The sequence below is a fragment of the Pituophis catenifer genome, unplaced genomic scaffold (assembly GCF_029215685.1).
Source record: "Pituophis catenifer annectens isolate HBS135680 unplaced genomic scaffold, rPitCat1.0.hap2 SCAF_2, whole genome shotgun sequence".
NCBI classification, from domain to species: Eukaryota; Metazoa; Chordata; class Lepidosauria; order Squamata; family Colubridae; genus Pituophis; species Pituophis catenifer.
Window position 1 is genome coordinate 120,575,808 of NW_027256882.1, and position 10,896 is coordinate 120,586,703.

At 37.3% G+C, this 10,896-nt stretch overlaps 1 protein-coding gene across 1 annotated transcript in view; it reads left to right on the forward strand.

Annotated features, from left to right (window-relative positions):
• The window catches only part of TNPO2 (transportin 2), a 29,424-nt gene extending 18,912 nt beyond the window's left edge, over positions 1-10,512 (forward strand). The window contains exons 15-25 of the mRNA XM_070937387.1: positions 1,507-1,593; positions 1,891-1,998; positions 2,524-2,682; positions 3,645-3,732; positions 4,746-4,844; positions 5,903-5,998; positions 7,134-7,209; positions 8,415-8,514; positions 9,130-9,204; positions 9,480-9,610; positions 10,330-10,512. Of these exons, the coding sequence (XP_070793488.1) occupies positions 1,507-1,593; positions 1,891-1,998; positions 2,524-2,682; positions 3,645-3,732; positions 4,746-4,844; positions 5,903-5,998; positions 7,134-7,209; positions 8,415-8,514; positions 9,130-9,204; positions 9,480-9,587 (996 nt within the window). The 3' untranslated portion in view covers positions 9,588-9,610; positions 10,330-10,512. The remainder of the gene's footprint in view (positions 1-1,506; positions 1,594-1,890; positions 1,999-2,523; positions 2,683-3,644; positions 3,733-4,745; positions 4,845-5,902; positions 5,999-7,133; positions 7,210-8,414; positions 8,515-9,129; positions 9,205-9,479; positions 9,611-10,329) is intronic.
• The last annotated feature ends 384 nt before the right edge of the window (positions 10,513-10,896 follow it).

A 10,896-nucleotide genomic window follows, 5' to 3' on the forward strand; every position in this document is an offset into this window, starting at 1 on the left:
TAAATAAGTGGAAGTTAGAAATCATTATTGTCTATTGCAAATCATTCAGAGATCAAAGTTTACCTTTAGCCCATCCAGAAAAACAGGTAGCCCTCAGCTTGCAATTGGGACTGGAATTTCCATTGTTAAGCGATGAGATTGTAATACACGACTGCATCATTTAGGGATAGCACCCCTGCAGTCTCGGTTGGCGTCGTTAACTGAAGCCCATAGTCATTAGGTGAGGCAATTTCCTGCCAACTTTCCACAGTCAAACACAACAGAGAAGCTAGCAGGAAGTGGCAAGTCCCAGGCAGGCAGGTAAGTGGTTCCTAATTGGTGAAGGAGGGACTCAAAATGTATGGAGGAGGGTCGGAGAGAGTATGCAAGATTGCAGAGAGGGTTGGGGAAATTATATGAGAGTGTGAGAAGATGCATAAGAGGTGCAATGTGGGTTGAGGAAGGTGTGTGAGGGTGCACAAAGTTGTGCAAGAAGTGTGGGTTGGAAGTGTGGAGGAGTACAAGTGTTGCAAGAAGTTGGAGAGAGTGCACAAGGCAGTGCATGAATGGTGCATGTCAGGAAGGTTACAAAGGGTATGTACAAAAGTCAAGGTGACAGTTGCTGAAGATGTACAAGTGACCAGCATGGCACAAGTACAGAGGGCCGAGGAAGGGTTTGCAGGAGATTTACCCCAGAGATCTATGACCTTCCCTCCCGGCTTCCCCATTGACTTTATGGGGAAGCAAGCAGGGAAGGTTGCAAATGATCACATGATTGCAATGTGTTACAACTGGTTGTAAGTGAACTGGTTGCCAAGTGCTCAGGTTGCAATCATGTGACCATGGCAGTGCTAGGAATAGCCAGAACTCCAAGGACCAGTCATAGCCATCATTCATTTCATGCCATTGCAACTTCAAAAAGTAGCTGAATGAATCGTAGGTTGAGAACTACCTGCGGACTATATTGAACAGCTGGTGATCTGCCTCTGTATCAAGTGCATCAGAAAACTGGCCTTCCAGATATTACTGAACTGCAGTTCAAAACAGCCTTCAATAGTGATGGGTGTATGTGTGGTTTACTGTTACTAGAAACAACCAAGGTGCCACAGGTTCCTGCTTCAAGTATACATAATGAAAGGTTAATGGCAATGTTTAGTTGCTTGACACCTTCCTAGTCAGCTGCTTAATCACTTCTCTTAATTTACTTATTATAATCAAAATCTTAAGTCAGATGTTTTGAATAAGAACTGAAATTTCTCCGGATCTTGTTTTCTCCATCTGTTAATTGTGTTTTTATGAATAGATGCCCCTATCAATGCAATTTAGCATTTGCAAATCTGGTAAATATTACTCAATTAATTTCAGTTGTAGCTGAAATCCCAATGCCAGAAACAAATATGACAAATTAAAATTGAGACTGTTTGAATCCATAATGTACCGAATGATTTTTAGTTCTAAAGATTCTGGACTGATACTGGCAATGGTTCCAACTGAAATGTGGTTTGTAAGTTGCCTTATTTTTCCCAGGAGTATATCCAAAAGTTAATGCCTCCACTGATCCAGAAATGGAATGAGCTGAAGGATGAGGATAAGGATCTGTTTCCCCTCCTAGAAGTAAGTAGCCAATCAGCTGCTAATTATTTGGATGGGTTTTAGTGCCTCAAATGATATGATTAATTTCCTTGTACATGAAAAATTGACCAATCTGATGCTCTGTTTAAAGATAAATGTCTTACCCTTGTCTGTAGGTCCTGTTCTCTGTAAGGCTACATCTTGGTGTGTCATTTTAGCAACTTGAGAGAAAACTGATATTTATTTTTATGTTTGATCTCAAATTCCTGATGTCAGTATTTAAGTACAGAAATGTACATGCAACATGATCTTTCATGCACTGTCCATTCACTTCTACAGTGTTTGTCATCTGTAGCGACCGCTCTGCAAAGTGGCTTCCTACCATACTGTGAACCGGTCTATCAGCGCTGTGTAACACTTGTGCAGAAAACCTTGGCTCAAGCAATGGTATGGCAGTATTTTCACAGCAGTACCTGAGAAATTTGTTCTAAGTTCCCAAAACATGTTTCTGTTTTGTCGTCATGGCTTGCTAGTGGATAAGAATTAACGGAGCAGATTAATTCATCATAAAAAAATCTTTGATCTATTAGTTGCCTGAATCTAAATTTGCCAGTCTATTGTTTTAATGTGTGGGTGTACAATTTTTCAATCCAGGGACTATATTTGGTTTAGAGCTTGGCGGTGTGGGCTGTGTTCTGTAGAACAATGTGGAATAATGTAAAAGTTCAAATATGAATTTGTTTGGATTTAATCAAAATACACTGAACAATTATTGTCAAAAATTACAATTCAGTGGAAATTTCTGGATGGCTCCTGGGAGCTGCATACGATTGCAAGTTGTCTATCTCTTATAGTAGCAGAATTACTCTTTTCAATCTGCTCAAGAAAACTTGAAGTCTAATCACATTACTTTCTTTTCTTTTTTCTTTTTTTTTTTTTGCGATAAATTATTCCCCCCTCCCCCCAACGCAGATGTACAGTCAACACCCTGATCAGTATGAAGCACCTGATAAAGACTTCATGATAGTTGCCCTTGATCTGCTAAGTGGTTTAGCTGAAGGTCTTGGATGTCATGTTGAGCAGCTTGTGGCCCGTAGCAATATAATGACTCTACTGTTCCAATGCATGCAAGTGAGTGAACGTTTTACATGTTTGGCTGTTTAGCCCAGAAATAGTTCCTCAGGGCTCAAAAAAAATCACAAGGCTTGAATATTAGTCCAAGTATTGCAATAAAAATAGTGAGCTGTTATATAACATATTTGATATTGTTTCCTGATAGTTTCCAACACTATCATTAAGTGTTGTACCTTATGATTCTTGATGAACGTATCTTTTCTTTTATGTACACTGAGAGCATATGCACCAAGACAAATTCCTTGTGTGTCCAATCACACTTGGCCAATAAAAAATTCTGTTCTGTTATGTTATGTTATGTTATGTTATGTTATGTTATGTTATGTTATGTTATGTTATGTTATGTTATGTTATGTTATGTTATGTTACGATTGCAAGACTGGCATGTAGGTAGTTCAGAGGAAATATTTTGCATTGCATGTTTTTAATTATTTGCTTTATAAAAACATTCTGAAAATGGAAGCTGTAAATACTTTGTAATAGTTACCACTTCAAGATATATTAAAGCTATGATGGGGGTGGAACTGAAGTAGATTAAATAAGTAATTTAGAAATATACATAAGTTTTTATAATTAAGTGAATCAAAAAAAAGCTTAACAAAACTGGATAATAAAAAAGAATCCAAATAGTTAGTTACAGGTTATTTGTCCTAATCTTAGTTGAGCTTACTTCATCTTTTAATATAAACATATAAACATTTAATCTGAGAAAAATTAATCAGATGTATGGTAATACCTATAAGGCAAAGTGCCTGGAGCAAGACCTTAAACAAAGCTGGCAGAGGTGGTCCTATTTCTGTGTCTGAAATAAAATTTAACCATGTAGCTGATAAATTCACATATTTGGTTTATGCATCATGTTAGATCTTGTACTTCTATAGTTTTGTTCACTTCTTACACAATACTGTGATTAAAATAATAAATAGAACTTTCTTTTCTCATACTACTCCTCTTTATAGGATACTATGCCAGAAGTTCGGCAAAGCTCCTTTGCACTCCTGGGAGATCTTACCAAAGCCTGTTTTATGCACGTCAAGCCATGCATAGGTAGGTATGCCTTTTCCCCTGAGACCTGCAGGTATTTATTATGATGGTAGCAGTCTCAGTATTGATGCTTTTTAAAATCCCAGATAAGAAAAGCAAGAAATGTATGTTAGTGGGAGAGGTCAGAAGGACATTATGTCAGGCATTTGTTAGGCATTTTCTTTGCCCATCCTAATTCATAGTTGTTGGGACATTTTGAAAAGTACAGATTCCAGATATTTTCCTTTCTATTCCACTTAAAAGAAGCTCCGATTAGATAAAAGAAAGTTCCATTGAATGCAGTATGTTAACAACTAGTTCTGTTTCCGGCTTTAGTGAGAAAAAATATTAAAAAGAAAGTGATAACTGTCCCAGTCAGTTTTGTGTGGGCTGAGGACTCAAAGATGGCAGATACACAACTCATCTCTATTCTGGGTTTTGTGCTGCTAACACACAGAAGTAGATTAATAGATTAAAGAAAGGGATGATTTGATCAGCTCAGTCATTAGCTTTTAACAAGTACTGTTAAAGGGAGGGTCTGCCAAATCAATGGCTAAAACTTTGATAAAGATGATGCTGAAGTTATTACACATTTGAGAATTTAAATGGAAATGTTAAACAGTTGTTGTTTAGGCTAAAATGGAGCCCTTTATACCAACCCATTTATTGGAGTTTGACAAAAATGATTTAAAAAATTTACTGCTTCAGATGAGTGCTAGAAAATCAGTGATCCAAATATTATAAATGCTACTTCTAATGTTGTAGTTGAATACAGTAGGAGTTCAAATGTATGTGTTCTGTACTGATCTTTTAGAACTAAGGCTAGATTTTCTTAAAATAAAAGACAAATTAATGAAACATCTGAATTTTGCCAGTCCAGATCCAGAGCTACCTTACTAAGCTAAGATTGAAAGACCTAAAACAGTGATGAGTTTGTCAATTCTTTCTGTACAGAATCTTTAATAATGGTTAATTGCAGTCTGAGTGTTCTTTATTGTGTTGATAATCAATGCTGAGTAAACATATTTTCTCTTTAGCTGAATTCATGCCTATCTTAGGGACCAACCTGAATCCAGAATTCATTTCTGTGTGCAACAATGCTACTTGGGCAATTGGAGAAATATGCATGCAAATGGGTAAGTGTAGAAAAGTTCCCACACAAATATGGGTGAATAGACTACTATTGCAGTTTGGAGTTGTATTCTTTTCTGGTTTTTATATGAGAACAATGTCTCTTTGGCATTTTAGGGTGATAGGCTTCTTGTTGCTTAGGTGATGTATTTCTTCATGAAAGCTATTGAAGTTGTGCTTTTTGATGTTTAATTCTGTTAGTTCCCCAATGACATTTTCACTCTCACAGTCTTGAGCCATTGATGCAACTGTTGTTAATGATGGCTGTGATATATTTTGATAATTTTATAATATAATTTGTTGAGGTGCTGTTCCAGTGCATGGAGGCTGTGTGAGCCTCAGTAGAAAGAAACTAACGCAAATTCAATGCCACAAAAACCAAATGGTTGTATATGTTGGAACCATCTAGATATGGGGACCTTACATCTTTATTCATGGATGGAATTGCATTTGTCCATTCAAGAGTGATGAAGCTCTTCTTGGACTTAAGAAACCAAAATGGGCATTCTCTGGATCCCATTAATAAACAGTGCCATTTGTCAGGAAGCATGCATTTCTGTGTCTTGGTGCCTGACATCTGAAATGGTGGACTCCTGAGATCTGAGTGGCTCCCACCCTAATGGCATTCTGGAAGCCCTTAAATATCAGGGTGTTCTCCGATGCTTGGGCTACCTTGGATTGAACCCCTTGCTAGATGTGCTTGCATGGTTTTTGATGGTGTACATACAAATCCCCCATGTTCATTTGTTTGAATTTAACATTGTGAGTCAGCCTAGAGTTAGATGGTGCCAAAATCAAATAAATACATAAATAATAGCATCAATTTGTACTTTATCTTTAGTTGTGGCTCACACCTAATTGTAATAGGACCCTTTTCGTATGTTTGATTTCTAGCCTTAAATGGTGTTCTTAAGACTGATACAAGCTTTTCTGATCAATGAATTAAAATCATTTTATTTCATGCATGAAGAAGCAGCAAGATGTTAAATTGGAAGACATTCAAATATGGAATCTAGATTTCTACAGTTAGGCATGACTCAGTTCACTAATTTCTTTTTACCAGGGGCAGAAATGCAACCATATGTTCAGATGGTGCTGAATAATCTTGTGGAGATCATCAACAGACCAAATACTCCTAAAACTCTTCTGGAAAACACAGGTGAGTAGGCATTCTGATTCTTGTATTACATTTATTTTCTGTCCTAGTGATAGTTATGATTGTTTACTAACTCATAAATACAAATGTATTAATATTGATTAAACTTCATGGGCTTAATATGACTATCATTCAAGATTATGCTTTAACCACCAATTGAGAAGAAAATGAAGTTGATAATCTTTATGATCAAATCCAGTTTGAAAAAAGCAGAACATAAAAGCAAGATTTGTTGCTTGTGATTGGAGACTGGAATGCCAGTGTTGGAAACACAAAGAAAATATTAAATAGTATGGCTTAGGAAGCTGAAATGAAGCAGGGGACCAACTTATCAATATCTGCTGTTCTAATTATTTCATGGCTATCTTCAAACAACGGAAATAATGCCTCTGTAGATGGATATTGGTGTGGGAGAAAACTCCTGAAAATACTACTCATAGCCAGTAAAACAAATTGATGGATCATTGAACAAATCAACTCAAACGTTATCACTCAACCAGGCTCAAATTATCCTACTTCAGACACATTATGCAAAAATTTAGCTCTCTAATACTGGGAAAGGTGGAAGGAAGGAGAAGAAGAGGACGACTAGCAGCAAGGGGTGTGTGTGAAATCAGTTATGGTGATAATGAGTCCACCATTGAGAGATTGAAAGAATAGGTTAGGGATAGATCATCATGAAGGGAATCTGTAAGAAGAACTTCAAAATGACTTGACACATAATCATAATCAAATACAGGCTTTGTGTTTTCATGCAGGTGTTTTGAAAATAGGATTGATTTAATTATAAAAGGAGCACATAATCATCAGGTGGAAATGTGTTTAAACCTTGGACTTCTATAGCTGTTTCTTCACTAAAATTTCACTAATTTAAAACGATTTATGACTAGCTAAAGGTTTAATGGAATTAAAAAGCTGTGTGCATTTATCAAGTAGTTTTTTTTTTCCTATGAATGGCAGGTAACTAATTTGATACCATGTACTAGTGTGGATCTTTATATTATGTGCTGCAGTATAGTAAAGCTAAAGTGGTATACTACCATATACCTCCATTGATTCTTTCCACCCATATCTTATTACTACAAATCGATAGGACACTTTTACTTTTGTGACAGATTTGTTTCTTTGTCTTTTCTAGCCATCACAATTGGCCGCTTGGGCTATGTCTGTCCTCAGGAAGTGGCACCGATGTTGCAGCAGTTTATCAGACCCTGGTTAGTGTTTATGAAGAGGCATAAAACAGACTTTGGGGCTTGCTTTTCAGGGGTTAAATCAGATTGGCGACATCTCAAATTGTCAATTTGATCGTCTAGAACCATGATGGTGAACCAACGGCATGTGTGCCCAAAGTGGCACGCAAGAGCCATGTTGCCTGGCACGCGTGGTGTTGCCCGTTCCCCCTCTGGGTTTCTGGCGTGCATGTGCGCGCAACAATCAGCTGGCCTTTTTGCATGCGGCAGTACCAGAAACTAGAAGATCTTCTAGCTGGTCTTCCGTTTTCCTGCGTGAGCACGCGCACTGGCCAGCTAATCATTGCGTGTGCATGCACACCAAGAACCCGGAAGAGTAACTGGCTGAAGCCGGACATTCATGAGCTAAAACTGGAAGCTAATTTTCGGGGGGGGGATGCCCCTTGGGCAGCTCCTCTTCCTGGTTGCGGCCCAGAGGTGCGCACATTCCCTTTTTGGCACTTGGGGCTGAAAAGGTTCGCCATCACTACTCTAGAATTTCCATTCAGTTGTTTCTTCACCTTGATCACTGACTCTTTCAGTTGTGGTATTCCTACAAAAAAATAAAAGCCTTTCTGAGCATTGCATACAATTCTTTATACATGAAAAATATCACATAGCTAACACATTCTTTGCCACTGTAATTGCACAAGGCAGATAGCTGTCCATGGAATCTCTGTCTGACGCAGCAGAACTTTTGCCATTCATCTTGCTATCTTTCCTTTTTTGCTCCTCTTCTGTGACTGGTACTTGGCAGTTTTTAAATGGCTAGATTCTCCATTATTTGGCAACATTTTTAAAGTCTACAGTTAAAATACATTTAATGTCACAGTTTTTCTTACAAGATGTGTAAAGGAAAGATCCTAAAATTAACAGTATTTTTATTTATTTTTTTTGATTGTAGTCTCACTCTAAATAATGATCAGAGTTTAAACTGAACCATAAGCCCTGTATAAAGAAGGGTGCTAAGTGAATATTTATATGTAAATATATTAATGGAAGAATGTATACTTTACAGAAACTGTGTAAGAAATCTATTACATGACTCTAATAAATCTGATATTGTATCTGCCAAAAATAACAAGGTTGATCTTCCATATGGGCGCAATCTTAGTGCATGGTTTGGGAAATGCATTGTTTTTGGTCTTCCCTGCTTTCTTAACATATGGAGGATGTATTCTTGTTCATAGGTGTACATCTTTGAGGAACATTCGTGATAATGAAGAGAAGGACTCTGCTTTCCGTGGCATCTGTATGATGATTGGAGTAAACCCTGGTGGAGTTGTACAAGTAAATAAGCTTTAAAGATTTAAGTTATTGTGCATTATTATATATGCTATCCCAGGCTGAACAAGAAGATCTTCCTATACTGGTAAATCTACTCTTAAAATAATTAAGGATGTTTGACTTTCAAATGCTTAGCCATAGTAGTAATCAATTATGAAATAGATTTTTATATTAGGAGACAATTTTTAAATTTTACATGTGTCTCCTTTGCTGGACTCCAAGTACAGATGTTTTTCTAAAAAGAGTGATCCTGCTACCTTGAACTCTGCCAGCCTAATTTATAATAATCAGACATTTACTCAGTCCTGTGTAAGTTTCCATTTCTTATGATTCTTCATTGCTCATTGCTCAATGTTAGAGCTGGCTGTTCCATTTTCTATAGTATTTTCAGATGCTCATTAATATGTAGAAAACTAGTCAAAAACATCCAGTATATTACATATAGTAGTTCCACAAGATCTTTCTTAACTTGAGGCAGGATTGCCAGGTTTCTTAGCTTCATACTGGTTAGATTTTTGATTTCATGCCTATACTTTTGTAGAATTATAAATTTGATTTTGTTGGCTTGAACTATAATCTGTAGTGAATGTTTTCTTAAGAATTCTCATATTTTTGTAGGATTTTATTTTCTTCTGTGATGCTGTTGCTTCATGGGTGAGTCCAAAGGATGACCTGAGAGATATGTTTTATAAGGTAGGTCATCATCATAGGAAAATATTTGTTTGGTAGTATATTAAGAGTAGTATATTTTAGAATTTGCTTTACTTTATAAGTTGATGTTATTTGTTTATATACTCATGTTGTTTCCTAATTTATATCCCTGAATTTTCTATCCAAGTTTTTTGGAAGCTGTAGATTTTAGTAGTTCTAGTAGTTTTATGTGAGAGATAGGGTTGTACTGATATGGTGTGACTGTAATGGTGTGCCTTTTTCTTCTCTCCCAATGTGTGATAATGTATTTTTTTCAGATTCTCCATGGTTTCAAAGATCAAGTTGGGGAAGATAACTGGCAGCAGTTCTCAGAGCAGTTTCCTCCACTTCTGAAAGAGAGGCTTGCTGCATTCTATGGTGTTTAGGCGAAGCAGCAAAACCATACTTGGTGAGTTCCAAGAATGTTGAGAGAGATTATATCCCATATAATTGAAAGGAGAATGGGTGGAGGGGGTGTAGCGTTTTTTAATGAAATCTTGTCTCAAGGATGAGAAAGGATAAGAGCCGAGTGGCACAGTGGTTAGAGTGCAGTACTGCAGCTACTTCAGCTGACTGCTAGTTCAGCAGATCAGTGGATCAAATCTCACCGGCTCAAGGTTGACTTAGCCTTCCATCCTTTCCGAGGTGCGTAAAATGAGGACCCAGATTGTTGGGGGCAATATGCTATTTAGTATACTGTCTTTGGGGTAAGCTGCCCAGAGTCCTCGGAGAGTGGGCGACATTGAAATATGAATAATAATAACTAACAACAACAACAATAATAATATAGAAATTGAGAAGAAAGGGATAGATATTCCAGCTCTAATCTCTAATCCATCCTGATTTTGAAGATCCAGCCTTTTCATTTTACCTTATGTACTAGGTTTAATAAATATACCAATAAGACTTTAATGTCCACCATAACTAGTGGTAGTGATTTTTATTGCTCATGAATTGTGGTCAGTTTCCACTTCTAATTGTGGCTGTATTAATTCAACTAATTACTCTGCATGATGAAAGTTAAGTAACTTTGATAAAACGAATTTGTAGAAAATGGTTCAGTCTTGTGAATTCTGTGTTTGTTATTGACTACTTTTTTTAATTCCGATAATCTTTTTCTTTCCTCAGGTTCCTGTGTGCGCTGGGAGGGATACTGGGAACTCGTCCATAACCCAGTGTTGCAGATCCCTGTTAATGGGGGGTTAGGGAGGACGGGAAGAGCATTGTGGGACATAAAATGACCGCTCCCCATCTCCTGAAATTTACAAAGTTGGGGGGGAGGGTGGGCCTCCATAACCAATTGAAACAAAAACCAGGGTATCTCAGTGGCAGAAGGAAAGGCCTCTTTATTCAGAGGCCATCATAGATGGAATGGGGTGGGGTGGGACTCGGCCCTGCGCTGAGAAAAGGGAGCAAACTTAAACTGCAACACTCTTGAGAAGGGGATCTAACTAGGGGCCATCATAAAGAACTAGCTAATAATAATAAAGGATAGGTTTAAGATGTTAAAAAGGATTTAAAAGCTACAGTGGTTTAAAGCCAGCTGATGAAGAGGGAAGGGTTAAAATGTAATCCAAGGGGGTTATACTACTGTATATTTCCAGTCACTGGGATTCAAGAGATCAGCTATTCTTCACCTTTTCAAGACTGCATGGTGACCAAGAAGTAGATTAGCAAATCTGTGAGTAGCCCATA